The sequence below is a fragment of the Sebastes fasciatus genome, chromosome 1, assembly GCF_043250625.1.
Source record: "Sebastes fasciatus isolate fSebFas1 chromosome 1, fSebFas1.pri, whole genome shotgun sequence".
Taxonomy (NCBI): domain Eukaryota; kingdom Metazoa; phylum Chordata; class Actinopteri; order Perciformes; family Sebastidae; genus Sebastes; species Sebastes fasciatus.
The window spans coordinates 2,874,345-2,894,926 of NC_133795.1; the positions used below are offsets into that span (position 1 = coordinate 2,874,345).

At 42.7% G+C, this 20,582-nt stretch overlaps 1 protein-coding gene across 3 annotated transcripts in view; it reads left to right on the top strand.

Annotated features, from left to right (window-relative positions):
* The window catches only part of wnt4 (wingless-type MMTV integration site family, member 4), an 86,411-nt gene that overhangs the window by 53,853 nt on the left and 11,976 nt on the right, over positions 1-20,582 (top strand). Inside the window, exon 2 of one of the 3 annotated variants that reach the window (XM_074637997.1) lies at positions 4,649-5,151. The exons of 1 other annotated variant lie outside the window; for it this stretch is intronic. In XM_074637997.1, the coding sequence (XP_074494098.1) occupies positions 4,937-5,151 (215 nt within the window). In that variant the 5' untranslated portion in view covers positions 4,649-4,936. Of the gene's footprint in view, positions 1-4,546; positions 5,152-20,582 lie in introns of those variants that run through there. One more of the 3 variants, XM_074637908.1, reaches the window with a different exon arrangement.

Genomic DNA, 20,582 nt, shown 5'->3' on the forward strand with positions numbered 1-20,582 from the left:
TCACAATGGCGGCGGCGTCAAAAACTTTAATTTTACAGCTAAACTGTTCACTACAAGATGATTCTGAGAACATCTGAGGAGAGAAATAGGCATTAACGTAACAGAATATTGATTCATATCTGATCAGCGCTGCCTAGTTTGACCGTTTGACCGTTGACAGTTAGACGGCAGCTGGACAGCAGACCTCAGATCAACTCTTACTGCTTGTTTTCCTCCGGTTTGTGAAATCTTGCAGATGCCGTTAGGAGCACCGGAGGATACAGAGGACATGATGTTTTTCAGGTTACCTGTTTCATGTACTACTGTCAGGATATAGCGATTAAGCGTTTTACAGAAATTACTTTTTTTAATCATATTTGCTCCGATCTCGCCGACTTCAGCTTTAAGTTACATTTTGAACAGATAAAAATGTGCGATTAATCGTGACTAAATATTTGAATGGATTGACAGCCCTAGTATTTTATAGGACACTATATACAAACACACCACCATAACCCTGTAATGCTCCACTTGGAATATTATTGGCCCAAGTATAATAATAATACAGTAATTAAAACACAGCTGATAATGACTGACACAGTGTAACATGCTTAAAGAAAGTACTGGCACTTATTTGTATCCACTTGAAGCACTGGATGTAAGATCATTGTTGATTTCCTGCTGATCTTCAACACGCTCCGTTACTCACTGCCCCCCTCTGTTGGCCAGTCAGCAGCAGATGCTGATGCAGGTGACCTCTGGGAAACCTGGATGCACTCAGGGACGTCGTCTCGTCTCGCTTCACCTCTGGACGCCGAAGCCTTCGCGGCGGGCAGACTGTGCGGCGGCAGCTCTCGAGCTCGCTCTGTAATGCCCGTTGGAGTTTAACACACTGAGCAGAGCTGAGCTCGGTGCAGGTGCCATCTGTCTGGTTGTGAAGCAGGAACCGGGTTCAGTGGGAGCAGAGGTTTGGAAGGAGCTGTCAGCCCAGAATGTAGGTCAGCAGGTTCCCACACCAGCTCGGCTCGGCTCGTCCAGAAGCTTCGACTCTGTGGCTTTTTTTTTCTTTCTGAGGAACCTGCAGACTTTCCGCTCCGATCAGGAGAAAACTTTAGAGCCCCTTGTCAGTTACTGTTTTCGGTGTTTAGTTGATACTCTGTTTTTTGGGCTCGTATTCAACTTTTTTTCCCACCGCTGAATTCATTTAGTTTGGCTGCTGCAGCAGAATCTCCCCACAGGGAGAAACACACATTTATCTTATCTTTAAGTATCCAGAATCACACAGATGACTTGTCTTACTGTGTGTGTGTGTGTGTGTGTGTGTGTGTGTGTGTGTGTGTGTGTGTGTGTGTGTCTGGCAGCCAGGAGCCACACTGCACACAGCTGGTGGCGCGGCTGCAGCGTCTCGTCCCAGCAGGGTGTATTCTTAGCTCCCTAAACCCAATAAGTGAAATGAGATTAGACGACACACACAACCAAAACCTCAACCACCACCACCACTACACACACACACACACACACACACACACACAACACACACACAAGCTTAAGACTGAGCCCATGTGTGAAGAGCGGCTACTGTCAAAGTCTCCCGTCTCTACGAAGGCTGTCAATCAATTAAAATATCTAATCACAATTAATCAAATCAAATTATTCGCACATTTTTTATCTGTTCAAAATGAACCTTAAAAGGAGTTTTGTAAAGTATTTAATGCTCTTATCAACATGGGAGTGGGCAAATATGCTGCTTTATGCAAATGTATGAATATATTTATTATTGTAAATCAATTAACAACACAAAACAATGACAGATATTGTCCAGAAACCCTCTCTGGCTTTAAAACTGAGCCCGCTACGACCTAAAAATCACAAGTTGCGTTAATGCTTTGACTGCTCCTAGTCTCTACGTTTTTTCTTGGTCTTTGCACATCTGCAGGCTGTGACTGAAACCAGCTCTGATGTCACACGCAACACAACAATGCATCGCCCCGGTTTCTTTCACAACAATGACCGGCTCGCTGTACATTATCTCTTACTTATTAGTATGTATATAGGTTCTGTATTTCTTTCACTCTCAATGTTGAGCATATTTGCAAAAACAAATGCTGCTGCTTGACTAGACGTCTATCCTGTATGTCCCCCTCTCTGACTTTTCCTTCAACTTTCCGTTGAATAACTTTAAAGGTACGCGAGCTGTATAATATCTCGTCTCTATTCTGTTTCATCATCTCATTTCAAACCTGACCCGGTGCCGTGTTTCTCGCGGCTGCAGCACGGTTAAATACAAGTACATGTTTGTGCATCTTTTTATACACCTTTACCCATAATTCAGTCTGACATATTTGGAAACTTTGGGATTCTCGCTGGTGTTAAAAATAAAGTCCTGAGAGTTTGAAAAAGTCATTTTGTAGTAATGAACCCGGGCAGCGTAAAAGAAACATGTATTTTTCTCATTTCATTTTTTTTTTTGTTATGTAAATAAAATATCATCTTGCAGTCTTCAGTCCTCCACCTCTCACTCGTCCTCTCAGCCAGGACCAGGTGAGTCATATACAGTCCTCAGTGTTACATGACTGCCTCACCTTATTATCCTCCTACAACGTTTTCATCAATCAATAGTGTGCAGCTGACATTTGTCATATTATTGGGATTTGCTGGTTTCGAATGCAGACATTTTGCAGCCAAGCTTTAAATAGCCCGCTGACCGCAGAATATTTGGTTGAGTGTGTGACAGGGAGAGTGAGGTGCTGCCAAGAAGTGTGTGTGCGGTTTGAGGAGCGTTGGTGTGTGTGTGTGTGTGTGTGTGTGTGTGAGTGAAATGTTTATGTGTGTGTTGGAGAGGAGTGGGGGTGGCTGGGGAGGGCATTAGTGAATGCCTGTGCTATTGCATCCTCCCAGGAGACCTCTAAAACACACACATTGTCCCGTCTGCGCACACACACACACACACACACACACACACACACACACACACACACACACACAAGCTTAAGACTGAGCCCATGTGTGAAGAGCGGCTACTGTCAAAGTCTCCCGTCTCTACAAGGGCTGTCAATCAATTCAAATATTTAATTACAATTAATCAAATCAAATCAATCGCACATTTTTTATCTGTTCTAAATGAACCTTAAAGGGAGATTTGTCAAGTATTTAATGCTCTTATCAACATGGGAGTGGGCAAATATGCTGCTTTATGCAAATGTATGTATATATTTATTATTGGAAATCAATTAAAGGGACTGTTTGTAACTTTTTACAGGTATAAATCTACCGGGTCGGGATCCCATGTACGCTCGCGTCTGGCTACGCTGTTCAGACAGCTCCGCTCCTCCTCTGCCTGCTTGTCTTCACTCACACAGCGCGCGCGTTCTCGCTCCAGCTCACGTGCATGCGCGCTCACTCCACACTGCAGAAGAGTTAGTTTAGTTCTGAGAATATCTAGTGAGAAATAAATGCTGCAGCTCCTCCAGACCAACAGAGGTTTCCCGTATCTTGTGAAGTGACGGGGCTCCGCAGAGAGAAACGTTATCGCCATTGCTTCAGCCCCGGAGGCTGGAGCAGGAAAAGCCAACACTAGGATCAGCATTGATTCATGGAGAGACCTTTGTCTGGTCAGCTAACATTACTGCCAAGCAGCTGAGATATAGAGTGATATTGTGCTTTTAGCTGACGTGTGTCGCCTCACTGTTTTCAGCAATGCTCGTTCATGTCTATGTAGAGCGAGCAAGTGTGAGCCCGACGCTGACTTTTGTTGAATTAACGGCCACAGGTGTCGCTGTTAACAAGCATTTCGGAAAGTTACAAATAGTCCCTTTAACCACACAAAACAATGACAGATATTGTCCAGAAACCCTCACAGGTACTGCATTTAGCATAAAACAATATGCTCAAATCATAACATGGCAAACTGCAGCCCAACAGACAACAACAGCTGTCAGTGTGTCAGTGTGCTGACTTGACTATGACTTGACCCAAACTGCATGTGATGATCATAAAGTGGGCATGTCTGTAAAGGGGAGACTCGTGGGTACGTTTTTACAACGATACGATACGTATCCATTTCCATCGTTGCGATACGATTCAAGGATGATATTTGGCTCATCTAGCGCGATGCGATGTCTTGAAATCGATACAGTAACTTTTTTCTGCCAAAATTTCAAACAGTGTGAAATAAATATCTGATACGGGACAGAGCAGGTCAGGACTCCTCAAAGTTTCTCTTTTAAGGGGATCAGTGATAAATGAATTATTATCAGACTACAAATGGAAACCAGAACGCTTCGGATACCAAAATAGTCCCGTTGACTACAGATTCTTTATAGAGATTACAGTAAAACGCTGCATGACTTCCTCTCAGTCAGAATTAAATCTCCCCACATGGCTCCATGTAGGTTTATTTTTCTTTTTCTTTTTTTTTTTACGTTGGTCCTTGCAAAATTACAAACTACAGGTGTGAAAGTGACCAAAGACACGCCTGCACTGCTGCAGATGTTCACAAAACTTCTTGGTGTTGAGCAAACACACACACACACACACACACACACACACACACACACACACACACACACACACAAACTAACTATAAGCCCGCCTCCTTCATCTCTGCCTCCTCTACCTCTCTCTCCTCGCACCGCCCCTCAAACTAAAGTCAGCACACATCTCCTCTCAGCCAGACGCACCGAGAGACGGTGAGGAGAGAAGAGGAGAGCTCCGTGCGTATTTACGCGTGTATGTGTCCGGAGAGGAGAGTTGGAGAGTTGGAGAGCTGCGGCGCGCTGACAGGAGCTTGTCTGAGAGCAGAGGACCCAGCAGCAGCAGCAGCAGCGGGTGATTAGAAACCTCCAGAGAGTGGGAGGAGGAGGAGGAAGAAGAACCAGAGACGTCTGTCTTCTCTTACTGACTGCTCATGGGACTGGAGAACCGGACCGGACCGTGAAGCTGCGCGTCTCTCCGGTGGATGATCCACTGGATGCGGGACGATGATGGATTAACAGCCTTCTGCAGGACCCCACCGCTTCTTCTTCTTCTTCTTTGTGTCCACCTCTTCCTCGGGATTATTTCATCTCTCCCTGACCTCCCTGACCTCCCTCTCGAGATGACCGAGGACTCTGTTCTGCGCTGCGTCCTGATGCTCTGCTGCGCGCTCCTCTCGGCCAACGCGAGCAACTGGCTGTAAGTTTGACTCCACATTTATAACTCCTGATTCTTTTTAGAGAAGTGCACCACATCATCTTCTCATCTTCTTCTGCACGGTTAAGAATTTCCCAGTAAAATAACAGTAAAGAACTGATGGCAGCAGGGTTGCCTTTATGTCACTGTTAATGAAAAATACAGTTTGAACTTTATTAATTTCAGTTAATTTAATGTTTAAAGACACATTATATAGTTGTTTTTCACCTTTCTTTTTACATTATCTAACCGATTTGTTTTAATGCACTATTTATTTTTTACATATAACATTATTTGTTGCCTAGATGAATAGACTTAGCAGGTTACAGACATAGGAATAGTCACACTAAATACAATTAAAGGTTGTTAGGAAAAAGGCTATAATAGACTTGTTGACACTTTTCCCAAAATGTGTGTCTCTAGCTGGCTACAAGCACAGAATGCAAACCAGAACAACATGTGAGTGAAGAACAATAAAGCTAATTCACTGATTTTACAATCATGTACAATGTACAAGCCTCACATGAGCAGATCAGGTCCCAGAATTCAAGAAATACTGCATGAAACTGTTACTGATGATACTTTAGACAATAACAGCAATAACAGGTTAATACTGTTGAAATCCTGCTGTAAATTAACAGCAATTGTTTACAGTGTGTCCTCTTTTCCCTCCAGCTCACTGGCTCTTCAGGTTAATTGTTAACCATCACAAACACATGATCTCTCTCCCTCTCTCTCTCTCTCTCTCTCTCTCTCTCTCTCTCTCTCTCTCTCTCTCTCTCTGCTTCTCAATTCAATTTTTTCAATTCAATTTGCTATATTGATCATGACTGTCAGGTGAACAATATTGCCAAAGCGTAAATTCAATAATAAATAAAAATAACAAAGAACAAGATAAAAACAAAAACATATGAATGAATGAAAGACTTTATTTCGAACATAAAATAAATAAAAACAGATACAAAATAATAACAAACAAAACAAGAGTAATAATGTTCGAAAAGGAGTAGGTTATATTATATTTCCCTACCCCTTTCTCACTTCTCCTCTAATAACTCATATATCATAGAATGATAATATAATATAATATATAAACTATCCCAGATTTATTTACATCCCAAATTAAATATATGAACAGCATCCCAAGTTTATTTACAACCCTCATATCCATCCGGAGTTAAAAAGTAGATATAAACCAACCCTTAACCCTTAACCCTAACCCTTAACGCAACCCTTATCACAACTCTTCCTCAACCATATACCTCCCAAAAATATATATTCGTATATACAATTCATTAAGCAAATTACAATATATAGATATTTAAAAAGAACATGCATGTAAATGGAAGAAAACAATAAAGAAGTAATTCAAGTTTGTTTTGTCAATAAAACAAACAAACAAATAAAAAACAATTAATAACAATATATTGCAATATAAAAGGATAAATATAAAAAAAAAAAAAACATGAAGTAGAGGAGTAAATAAAAGGCAGAGTGTGCATTACATCTATTATGTGTTGTTGTTGTTGTACTTGTCTCTTAGGTTGTGACATCACTGACGTATCCTGCAGCTTCTATGCTGATGACTCTATTCTCTCTAAGTAGATGTTGTATTTTATTTTGGTCAGAGAGGGAATCGAAATCTTGGAGTTTACATTTAATTTTTGTAAAGAAGTTTTTCCTAATTTCTTCATATGTGCATTGTAGCAGGAAATGTCTCTCTCTCTCTCTCTCTCTCTCTCTCTCTCTCTCTCTCTCTCTCTCTCTCTCTCTCTCTCTCTCTCTCTCTCTCTCTCTCTCTCTCTCTGCTCAGACTTAATAATTTACCAACACCGCTACACCCCCCTTACCAAAAGAAAATCACCTACAAGTGAAAAAGCACATGTTCTTTTGGGAAAAGGTGCATGTTTCCATGTAGGTATTACTTTTTTAATGTGAAAAATAAGTTTTATGTATGAAACTAATACATTTAATGGCAGGTGGAAATGTGACGATCATTTGCAGCCTGAAGAAAATATATATATAAGTTCAGGGTCAGATGGGATTTCTGTTCTAAATGAACATGCCTGAGGATAACCCTCAACCCCATTTGTTCATATGAACCATAAGATTTGGGAAATTCTGCAGTCAAGACCTCGCGGAAAGAAGTTTTTCTTTTTTTAAGTGCAGCCTGTAAAACTTAATGCGTTAATTTCCTTGTAAATGGCTGAGAACAAACTGTGAAACTGAACCGTTACGGACCAATCAAACCTCTGACCTGCGTTCTTAAAAACATTATTTCATATTCCTAAATTCAGATTTTTTCATCACCAACATCCTCATGAGGAAGGCAGAAGCTGATGCTGTTAATATCAGATAGGTGTGGGGGGAAAAAAATATTCTATTATAAAATTAAAACACATAAATATCCCAGTAAAATATCAGAGCAATCATCATGATACAGGGAATACGATTCACTATATTGTGACGTATCGCGATACTGAAAGCAAGGCGATATGTTGCGTTTTTTTCTCAAATCTAATTGTAGTCATAAGTCACTATGTCAAATGGGTTCTAACATCATTAAGCTACACATGAATACAACGGGACTCAGGATCCACAAGAGTCTCAGCTTTACAGTCATCATTCATTTATACAGTATGCAGAAATATTCAAATACACCATTTTAGAATAGGTGAAAATAACACATTTAAACTGCATGTGATTATCATAAAGTGTGCATGTCTGTAAAGGGGAGACTCGTGGGTACCCATAGAACCCATTTATATTCACATATCTTGAGGTCGGAGGTCAAGGGACCCCTTTGAAAACGGACATGCCAGTTTTTCCTCGCCAAAATTTAGCTCAAATTTGAAGTGTTATTTAACCTCCTTTCCCAACAAGCTAGTACGACATGGTTGGTACGGATGGATTCCTCAGGTTTTCCAGTTTGATGCCAGTATCTTCATTCTAGCTTTAACACTGATCCGATACAGCTTTTTGGAGAATTGATACTTTGTATCGCAAAACATAATATCACGATACTCATGTGTATATTTTCTTACACCCGTACTGAATACCAGATGAATATTACAGTGATACTAACATACTTAAAAATACCTAAATAAATAAAGTACACTATTGGTTCACCAGTAGAGGCCATAAACATAAAAGTATAAAGATATATCAGGAGTCTATATATTTTATTATTCATTCATGTATTTGGTGTGTGTGTGTGTGGTGTGTGTGTGGGGGCTCCGGCACACAGTGTGACTCTGTAGTTGAACGGCACAGTCAGTGCCACCTCCTCCTGGGGCCGGTCGGTTGGGTCGCATGTGTGTGCCTGCTCTCCCGGCAGCCTGTGGGAGGTGGTTAGGTGGGTTTCTGCATTCCTCCGCAGGCTCCGCTCCATTTTCTGCTGCCATTCATTCCTCTCAGCTGCACAAATGTACACGCAGCGCTCATCATTTACTGTCGAGGACGGCCTTCCTGTCCAGAGAGTCGAGGCTCGGGTGGTACGAATTATAGCTGATAGTTATTAGTATGAGACACGATTCCCTAGAGGGGGGCTTAAATTGTGGCTGCTGTATATAGACTTTTATATTTCAATTCCTCTGTATTAATACTGTTATAAGATGTACAATAGGATCACTACAGCCGTTGCGTGTTTACATCAGGATGGCGCTGCAGACGTCCTAATTGATATCAGTGACGGATTCATCAGAATAAATCAAATTACAGTCTTGCCAAACAGCAAACAGCTTGAACTCTGTCGCTGAGTGCAGCAGGGTAATTGTGCTGTTTGGGGCTGAAGGCGTGGTGACAGCAGCACAGAACAGAGGCATGTACAGGCAGGCTGCCGAGCTGCCAGTCTGCTCGACCGGGATCACACTGCCGAGGAAAATCTGTGTGCGTCTGTACACGGATTGTATCTCGAGTCCTCAACACCTCAGCAAACCCTCCAGCTTCAGTTTCAGCAGGTACACTCTCAAGGGTCAAAGGATGGGAGGCCATTAGGAGAGAGATTACTGCTGTCAGCTTGGAGCGTACAACATGCTACAGCTAACCTACTGTATATTACCTGGATCAGCTGGTCATGTTACTGATACAACTGACTGGTCTGAATGTGTTTATAACAGTATGATGTCATAACAACAGTGTGGCCGTTCAAAACGTGCGTTACTACGACAGTTCTGCATCCAAAACACAGTCACAGTGGAGACTCATTACTTACACCGTCCAGTTTTCTGTGTTATGTGTGCTTATTGTTGTGTAATAAGTATATTATAGGGCTGTCAATCAATTAAAATATTTAATCACAAAATAATCACACATTTTTTATCTGTTCAAAATGAACCTTAAAGGGAGATTAGTCAAGTATTTAATCCTCTTATCAACGTGGGAGTGGACAAATATGCTGCTTTATGCAAATGTATGTATATATTTATTATTGTAAATCAATTAACAACACAAATCAATGACAGATATTGATCCAGAAACCCTCACAGGTACTGCATTTAGCATAAAACAATATACTCCAATCATAACATGGCAAACTGCAGCCCAACAGACAACAACCGCTGTCAGTGTGTCAGTGTGCTGACTTGACTATGACTTGCCCCAAACTGCATGTGATTATCATAAAGTGGGCATGTCTGTAAAGGCGAGACTCGTGGGTACCCATAGAACCCATTTACATTCACTGATCTGGAGGTCAGAGGTCAAGGGACCCCTTTGAAAATGACTACACCAGTTTTTCCTCGCTAAAATTGAGTGTAACTTTGGAGCGTTATTGAGCCTCCTTTGCAACAAGCTAGTATGACATGGTTGGTACCAGTGGATTCCTTCATGATACCAGTATCTTCACTCTAGCTTTAAAACTGAGCCCGCTACAATTGCAAGTTGCGTTAAAGCGTTAAAGAAATTAGTGGTGTTAAAACAAATTTGCGGGTTGTTTTGTTGGTTTATGCGTCCTGAAACTTCATTGAGAAAGTGATAAAGTAGATTACATTTTGTTTGCACAATTAATAGATGTTTGATTTTATATTAAAACCAGAATGGATCAAGCTGATAAAACATACAGTATTTGAAACATTGTGAATTTACACCAAACATTGTGGTTTAGAAATGTATTAAACTTGCGATCTTCAGTTATGTTTGATTAACCTTGTTATTAGTGGTGCCAAAAATCCACTTCCTTTTTCTATAAGCTGAATACTTTCAGTGTTGTTCTGATAAAATAAGCCATTTGAATTTGTAACCTTGGGATTTGACAAATTGTGACAGGCATTTTTTCTTATTTTCTGACATTTCATATATAAAATCATTCATTTATTAAATATAAAAATACTCAGAGGATTAACTGACAATGAACGTAATTGTTAGTTGCAGCCCTGTGTTGTAGAAATATGGCCGATTATTATTGTTTCACACATGAAACGTGTCTTAAAATGATGATTCAGGAGCGTTTCTAACAGCACTCGGCTGCTCTGACGTCACCGTTAAACCGCAGCCTGTTTGTTTACCTGTAGCGCTGCCCGTCACCTTCAGGGAGCCGGCAGCCAGGATGCTGGATCACTTTGCCAAATCTCTGCGGCTGCTGAGTCATGTTTAGTGTCCCGCTGCCGAATAGGGGATTTTGAATGTTACTTTTCATTAGTTTGTCTGTCATCACCCTCCTCCCCTTCCTCCTCTTCCTCCTCTTCCTCCTCCTCCTCTTCCTCCTCCTCCTCTTCCTCCTCTTCCTCTTCTTGCCCTGCTCCGACTGGTTCTGCTGCACCTGCAGGCTGCTCCAGGGCTGCTGCTCTGTGTGTTTCTGTGTGTATGATTTCTTCTGATTGAGCATGTAAACTGGCATCTTCCCCAACAGTAGCACACACTCAGTCATTACCACACCGGCTGCACAAGAATGGTAGCCACTTACACAACGCACGCTCTGTGTGTGTGTGTGTGTGTGTGTGTGTGTGTGTGTGTGTGTGTGTGTGTGCGTGCGTGTGCGTGTGCGTGTGCGTGTGTGTGTTTTGAAATCAAATCAAATAATCTAGGAATGTTCTGGCTATTGAGAAACCAAATGAATTAGAAAGAGGACTCTCTCAGGGCTTCACTTCACTTCAATGGAAGGAGGAACTCAGTTGTTTTAACCCTTTCAATTACTTATTACAGCTAGACACCGTGTCCACACTGAATACGTTAAATTATGAACTTCTTTCCTACGTCATGTAACAAACCACGTACATATTGTCTGTGAGCTCCATATCAGACTAGAGACGTAACCACTTTAAAGCATGGGTTAGTAGTACTTGCTATCTACGTTTGTAGCCTCCTTTTTAAACAGAGAACACACGTTTTATATTGTGATATTTACTGGGAATGACATACAATAGCCCACCGTGCGTCTTACTCGTGCCCGGGACAAGATGCGACAACACCCACAGGCAGTGACACAGACAGTTGGCGAGATTAATATCTTACTTCTTTATTCATAAAAACAACAAGACTCATGCTGCGTTCACACCAAGTGAGAAGCAAACTTTTTGCGCGGCGCGATTACATAAGAATTTGAATGACGCAACACGAATACGCAAAATTCGCTCATTCGCCTATTCGTGTGAGTTAAATTTTTCAACTGGAGTGAAAAATTTGTGTGACGCTGTGTCGCAAAAGCCTGTCAGCGTCGAGGTTCTCCTGCTGTCGTCACTGACGTCCCGACGTTGTTGAACCAGAGATGGAGGTCAAAGTTATTGTAGCTGTCTGTGGTCACCTAGAGCTACAATAGTACATCATATCTGAGACCGGACCAAACTGTGCATAAATGTATGTGTATAAACCAGTGACTGTCTATGATATAAACTCAACGTTGCTGCCGTAACATACTCATACTAGCTTGTAGTGAAGGAGGTTAAATAACGCTCCGAACATGCGTTAAATTTTGGCAAAGAAAAACTGTCATGGCCATGTTCAAAGGGGTTCCTTGACCTCTGACCTCCAGATCAGTGAATGTAAATGGGTTCTCTGGGTACCCACGAGTCTCCCCTTTACAGACATGCCCACTTTATGATAATCACATGCAGTTTGGGGCAAGTCATAGTCAAGTCAGCACACTGACACACTGACAGCTGTTGTTGTCTGTTGGGCTGCAGTTTGACATGTTATGATTTAATGATTGATTTTTACTCACGGTTAAATATTTTAATCAATTGACGTCCCTAGTTAAAACGAATTTGTGTTAATGCGTTATGGCGTTAACTTTGACAGCCCTAATTGTAATTACTGTAAAAACGTTCCCCCGGTTCCCTGTTGTTTTGCACGGACACACTGAGGAAGGACTGGCTGGACCGGTCCTGAGGGAGTTATTAGTGGAGAGAGAAGATTGAATTGATTTTTCATGGAGCGTGTGTGAACTGTTTTCAATCTCCAACACGCCTGTTGATTTACAATCCAGTAGAAGCTGTAGAATAATTCATTATAATGTGCACAGCGGCTATAGAAATAGACAATATTCTCGCTGATGGTCTCATTTACTTACGTCGGTCATATAGAGGCATCACTATTAAACTATTGAGACGGTTTCATTACCAGTTAAAAGTTCCTCACAGTAACTCTAAAGAAAAAGTAACCAGAGTGGTTTTGAATAATTACTTTCACCACTGCTGTGGCAAAAGAAGGATTACATCTGGCATCCGTCTAAAGAAAAGGCAAAAAAAACAAAACAAGAGCGGCCTCGCTGGGTTTCATTTATTTGTTTAGTTAGACTGTCATGAATCTGCTCTGGAGAAAGGATTAGGATCCTCATTTATTTGCTCAGGAAAGGACATCCCTCCCTTTTAAAACCTAGAAAGAGTTGAGTGTTTGCTTTTGAAACACTTCACTTTCAGTAGGGAACAGTGTCAACATGAAGCAAAAGATCCGGCAGCAAAGCAACCGGAATATGGAAACAAATGTGGCTGGAAGTTCATATTATTACTCAATGTTCTGGTTTAGGCAGAATAGTTTCCCTGGAATACACTGCACGTTATTACTCAGCATCCTCAGCAGCATCATGATGTAACAGCGTGTCATCGATGTCTCTTTATGTACTGCAGGATAAGAGACACACGCTGGTCTCTCTTTCTGTTTCTGAGTGGAAGTGTGTGAACATCCATGCACGTGTCCTGGATAACCATGGTGAGGTGCTAAAGAGATGGCAGCTGATGGGTAACCAGAGAAAGCAGAGACCTTGGCATTGCGGTACACACTGGCGCCTCACACTTCTTTACACACACATGTGGTAAAGCTGTGTGGCGTGTTATTTCGAGCCCTCTTGTCACCAGAGTGTGTACAATTATCGCGGCACGCTCGGTAGTCGCTCGGGGAGAGTTGCTCGTGATGTTCCAGATTACCGCCACCGGGACGGCTCTGAGTTGCATGGCTGACGAGGAAACACCCGGGTCGCTGACAGACGAGAGAGACAGCTCTGGCAGATCCGCTGAGAGGTGCAACGGGGCTTTTAGGGAGACATACGTGAACAGCTGATTGCATTTCTGAATGTATGCCGGAGCTTCTGTTGTGATGCGTCGGCTGGTGAGCAAATAAAACAAGGCAGGAAGAGTGATTTTCCTTCAAACGTCTCGATCATATGCAAATAACCGGCCGAAGACATATAGGCCATATAGGCCATATAGGCCATATAGGCCATATAGGCGGTCGCCCAGGGCGCTACCTTCTGGAGCAAATCTGCTAAGAAATCATAGAAAAAGATGCTCCTTATTAGTGATGTCACTTTGAGGAAAGGTTAATAAACTCAGGCTAACACCGGTGTTACCCGATTGCACCGAACATTTTACAAGAACAGATGACGCTCAATATATGTAGAGCGCCTACTTTGATCTTTAATGTTGGATGGCGTCGAGCTTTCACTGCGTTGCACCGCGCACACCGGCTGTGAACGAACCGACGATTGCATCATTAAAGTTGTGGTTCCCTTACAGCGCTGGGTTTAAATCTGAAGTATCGCCAAATGGGCACTTTTGCTTTTCGTTTTGACACCAATTCCTCCGCCATTGTACTGTCTGTCAACTCTCTCTCGCCCGATGTGGGACATCGAACCCGTTGTCACTCTCAACTCGTCAAATACCGGCATCAGAAACCGACGCACGGAGGCGCCCTTTAGCAACAGTATGTGACGAACCGGGCTTTCAACTAACTCCAACATGAACCCACCCGTGACGTTATTCGACTGTCGGAGCAAATGACGTAGTATTAATAGCGTGAGAGTCCGCTAAGGATGGCAAACAATCACAAGACTTTCAACCAGGAGACCGCTGTTTGTGTCCCGTGTGAAACTAAAAGTAATGTTGACGTATTTTGTCACGTAATTCTTTAGTCAAGTGACTTGTTAGTCAGTGAAGTTAACGTCGACCACGACCGTTTCCGAACCCTAACTAAGTGGTTGTGTTGCTTAACCCTAACTAACCTAAAGAACACTATGAATGTAACGAGCGTACATTGACACGCCGTCCCCGGTCCGTCCAAAAGTAACGCAAGAGGGTTCCCCGTGCGTCGGCCTCCGATGCCGACGGGCGCTGACCAAGAGGCGGTATTTGACGAGTTGGGAGTGAGAGTTTGTGTGAAATCTGACTCCGGAGCAGACACTTTCACTTTCAGTTTGTAGTGTATATCATCCGACTATGTATGGATAACACGGCACTGATATGTGAAAATTAACTAAATGGGTTTTATTTAATTTGCATGAGCAACATTTAAGGATATTTAGGGTGTTTGACTCTGAGGTTTATAGTCAAACTAGATTTTACCCTTTAAGCTACTTACTCCATGCACATTTCATCCTCATCATGAAAACTTTAAGGAGTTTAAAAGGGGATTCTGTTCAGTAGTGATGGCTGAGCACCAGATAGGTGAGAACTAATGCTGAACCTCACACACAGAGAGTTCTTTATACATACAAACCTTGTGTACAACACACAGTTTATACACGCGTGTTAAACTGTGTAAATAGTTAGCAGGAATGGAGCATGTCCAAACCTGCCCGCTGCACATGAATGATTTCAGTTTTTACAAGCAAACGTATCTCTAAGCATCCAAACTGGAGGTGAAAACAAACATCAGTTTGACACTGTAGAAAAAAAGCTTATCAATAATGCATCATTCTTTTCAGCGTTCAGCTTTTTTTATCCAACAAACTGACAGTATAAGAAATCAAAGCTTTAGTCTGCAGTAACGTAAAGTCATCCTGTTGACTTGATCACTTTCCTCTTTCATTTGAAACTTAAAATTGTCATTTCATCCAAATTAGACTCGATCCCTCTGAATCTTTTCCTCTGACAATAGGCCATAATAAACTAAACTAATAGAAGGAATGAGTCCTATAACCCAGAGATGAGTGAGCATTTTAGCACTTCCTGTTCCCTCGTCTGGAAGTCAATGAGTTTTTAGTTAGATGCCTGAAATTAGATCTGTGGTTAAAACAAGCTGAAGAGATTTTAAACGTTTTGTTCTACAAAATAAAATCCGTCAGTAAATATCCCACCAGTGAATTTGGAAGCCTTTATGTGTCTTCAAAAAGGCGGCTGCTAACAAGTGGCTAAATGAGACTACTAAACGTCATCACGCCAAACACGGAGACTCATCTACTCACTAGTCTGCCTTTACAGCCTCGTTGTGTTTGTGCTCACGCTCTTGCAAACTATTCTAACTCAAAGTTTCCAACCTGCTCACTCAGAAGCTGATATCATCATGCTTGTATATCATCTTTGTCCTACTGAGCCCAACAGCACAAAACCGTCACGCCGCTTTGGGGGTATGATACATATTGTTACCCTTATGGTTCGCTAGCTAAAACGCTGACTTCACCTGAACACAAAAATGGTCAAATTTTTTTTACGATTTTGAAATCTATTTTTTAACGCCAGAATCGATATATTTGCTTCATTTGAGTCTATGCAGAGGGAGAAGGAAGTTACCGCTTTTATTAGCCCTGTTCAGACCTGGTATTAACATGCGTCCTCAGTGATACGATCACAAGTGGACAGTTTTAAGTATGTCTGTTCACACCTGGCATTAGAATGCGTCTTCAGAGACCACTTGTGATCTGATCTCACTTCCCCGCTCTGCATGCAAATAAACACGCAGTAAACACACGGCTAATACAGCAGACGTTGTGACGTAATACTAAATGAATGTCAGTGGTAATATCCTACATATTCCTGATTCTGGTACATTGTATTAACATCAAAATAAAAGGTTATTGTACCGGCGGTCCCCGGGGACCTCGGCGCCGTCGGCACTGCTGCTTTTGCCAGACAACAATCTGTAAGGGTACAGCGCTTCAGAGAGCCGGTGAGGACAGAGAACAGGCGGACGGGCAGTCGGGCGTAAACTCCCCGCAAAGCAGCGTAACAAAAACACCGACAGATCTCCGACAGTGTGATAATAATGCACTTCCTGTTCCCAGTCTGATAGTCTGTAGATATGTAACCTATAAACAAGATATATTTTAATAAAATACAGTTGTATCAACAGGATTCAGTAGAGCACAGAGGCCGTTTCCATGCTGACGAGCGCCCGTGTCTGCCTGTTTATTCACCTGAGGGGCGCGGTGATCCCGCGGATCCCAGCTGGACATCAGATGAGTGGCGGTCCTTAATGTGGCCCAGACCACCTCTCAATGTTGCCTGAAAGATCCGATCTCAATGCGTCCTCAATGCGTCTTGAGTGTGTTCACACCTGTACTTAGAGCAGTCCACTTGTGATCGGATCACTGAGGACGCATGTTAATACCAGGTCTGAACAGGGCCTTTGTTGTAATCAGAGTAACGTGACGTCGTGTCCGTTCCGTATCCGTCAACCAAAACAAACCACAGCCGGCAACAGCGAGCCGAAAAACACGACAAAGAATCCGAGGAGGGTAAAACAGGCTGTAGACTACGGTTGGATGAGGCTGGTATGCATGAATGTTATACCGACACACACACACACACACACACACACGCACACACACACACACACACACACACACACACACACACACACACACACACACACACACACTAATTGATTCCTGGCCTTTAGGGGCCGCGGCACTAACACCAGGCAGGAGGTCAATTTCATGGCTTTTATTGCCTCTTTTCCCAAATGTGTGTGTGTGTGTGTGTGTGTGTGTGTGTGTGTGTGTGTGTGTGTGTGTGTGTGTGTGTGCGTGCGTGTGTGTGTGTGTGTGTGTGTGAGAGAGGGTTGTGGTGTTGGCAGAGCATGTTATTTTTAGGGGGAAATGAGCTCTAGTGGAGCCAGCAGCATATAAATACACCCAGACACACGCGTGGGCACGCACACAAACACACACACACACACACACACACACACTCACACACACACACACACACACACACACACACACACACACACACACACACACACACACACACACTCTAGCCTCTAGCTGCTCAGTAACTGTGTTAACTGAACTCGTCAGATGTTTTTGACTTTCACCTCTTAACCCCGTTATCACCTCACTGTCTCCCCGCGTTGCTTCTATTGTTTCTCTCCTTCACCGTCTGACTTCTAGTGATTCCCTTTGACCTTTCTCCATTGTCTTTCCCCGCTAACATCCTCCTTTCCTTCTGTTCTTTGAAGCTACCATTTCCCTCCATTTATTTTATTTGTCACTGAATACATAACAGCGAAGGCTATTTTGAGCATCGTGGCTCAAAATTAGATCCACCTAGTCCTTCATACAATAACACACCCTGACCTATTGTTACCGAGGCTCCTGAACCAACTACAGCACAGCAGTGCTTTCCTTTTTTTAAATTAGCATGTGATAAGTTTATATATAACTTTATTCCTCAGTTAGATATTCATGATTTCAGTGATTCTTTTTCAAATTTCATGACCACCTTCATGAATGTCCACTAAGAACATATACTTGCTTACACGTATGGCGTTTGTGCTGATGCAGTCCGCTCGGTCTCGTTCTGAAAATATAATATTCAGCCTCGACATTGAAAATCTTTTAGATATCACGAAGCTACGCGTTCCGTACTCCAACACAGCAAACTCTTCCTGGCAGTCCAACTCTTCAACTCTCACTCACGTTTCCACTTTCTTTCTCTGTAGGGTTCTCTCCATAATGTTGTCAGACACTTATTAATATCAATCTGAGCCTGTCTGTGGCAAAGACATCACTTTTAGTGGACGTACATTGACGGTGCGGAATTGCCCAGAAGGATTACTATACTGCCTGTTTAGTGGCTGCAGCGTTCTCCCTCAGTACTGGACCAGTTTAATAAATGATTGACCCAATTAGTCACTTTGGCTCTGTTCAGACCTGGTATTAACATGCGTCCTCAGTGATCGGATCACAAGTAGACAGCTCTAAGTAAGTCTGTTCACACCTGGTATTAGAATGCGTCTTCATTGACCACTTGTGATCTGATCTCACTTCCCCGCTCTACATGCAAATAAACACGCAGTAAACACACGGCTGATACAGCAGACGTTGTGACGTAATACTACATGAATGTCAGTAGTAATATCTTACATATTCCTGATTCTGGTACATTGTATTAACATCAAAATAAAAGGTTATTGTACCGGCGGTCCCCGGGGATGCTCCAGAGAACCGGGGAGGACGGAGAACAGGCGGGCGGTCGGGTGTCAGCTGTTGCAAAGCAGCGTAACAAAAACACAGACACATCTCCGACAGTATGATAATAATGCACTACGTGTTCCTAGTCTGATAGTCTGTAGACTATGTAGCCTATAAACAAGATATATTTTAATAAAATACAGTTGTACCGACAGGATACAGTAGAGCACACAGGCTGTTTCCATGCTGATGAGCGCCCGTGTCTGCCTGTTTATTCACCTGAGGGGCGCGGTGATCCCGCAGATCCCAGCTGGACATCAGATGAGTAGGCGGTCCTTAATGTGGCCCAGGACGCATTCACTACACACTGCTAAAAGAATGTGGTCATATGAGGCCCAGACCACCTCTGAATGTGGTCTGAAAGATCTGATCTCAATGCGTTCTCAATGCGTCTTGAGTGTGTTCACACCTGTACTTAGAGTTGTCCACTTGTGATCGGATCACTGAGGACGCATGTTAATACCAGGTCTGAACAGGGCCTTTGTTGTAATCAGAGTAACGTGACGTCGTGTCCGTTCCGTTCCAGAAACTGGTCTTATACTGAACTTCTCCAAGAATTCTCTGGATCTGCTCAGATGACTTTTAGGAAAGTGGAGACCAGGTTTAAAGGCTTGTTTCCATCTATCTGTATTTTGTAGGGATGCACCGATCCGACTTTTTCAGCCCCGATATCGATAGTTATACCCGGGCGTTACCGAGTACCGATCCGTTACCAGTGTTTAATCAATAAGCTGTATGCCTCACTGTGAGGAAGTGACTGGGATGAAATAATAAATTGTACACCGCAACTTGATAAAACAATCTTCAAAATTAACAGGAACTACGATTCAAGTGTAAACCTTTTTAATGCAGCAACAAATTGGTCAAAACTTAAACATGAATTCAAATTACAGTATGTAATGTATATAGTATATAAACATAGAATTGAATTGAATAGATCAGCCCCGTTGTCACCGATACCTGATCCAGTATCGGTATCGGTGCATCCCCAGTATTTGGGCACATAACCAGTGCATCATACAATCAACAGGTGTCTCTCCAGAACCATCTGAACGGACACATCGACTGTTCAGAGCAGTCTGATCATCTGAAGCCATCAGGTTCAGCGAGCTCAGTGCTGTGCTGTTCAGTGTAGTGACTGAAGGTAAACTGAGAGGACAGTGCCCTCTACAGCTCACTCTGTGTTTAACATACTGTAGGTGTCCACTGCAGAGGGGACAGGGAGGGTTAGCTCAGGTCACACTTGTCTTTACGAGCAGTTTAAACCTCTGCTGGCTCTCTACTTGCAGCACTTTATTTACACAAAGCTAACCAAAAATACTGCCCGTGCATGAAGTCAAAAAGTCGTTGCAGCATTGCCTGCAGGTCTGTTGGCTCGTTTAGGACCCGTGCACGCAGTCCCTCAGTAGAGAAGGAGTTTCTTAGACTCTTTCTTGCAGCTCTCTCTCCTCCTTGCATTTCCCATCCATGCTATATTTACCTGTCGCTGTGTACCTCTGCTGTGTGCTCAGTGCTGGAAAGGCAAACACCGGGATATTTTCATATAAATACACATTAGAAGTGATGGATGCACAGAGTGTGTGCTGCAGTTTGTGAGCATTGGTGTGTGTGTGTGTGTGTGTGTGTGTGTGTGTGTGTGTGTGTGTGTGTGTGTGTGTGTGTGTGTGTGTGTGTGTGTGAAGCATACTACTGTCATGCAGATGTGTCCAGCTTCTATATCCCCTCCATCCCTGCTGCATTTCTCTCTTCTCTACTGTCCATAATGTCTCTTCCTCATTTTAGCTGACTTTATACTTGATCAAAGTAATTAGTC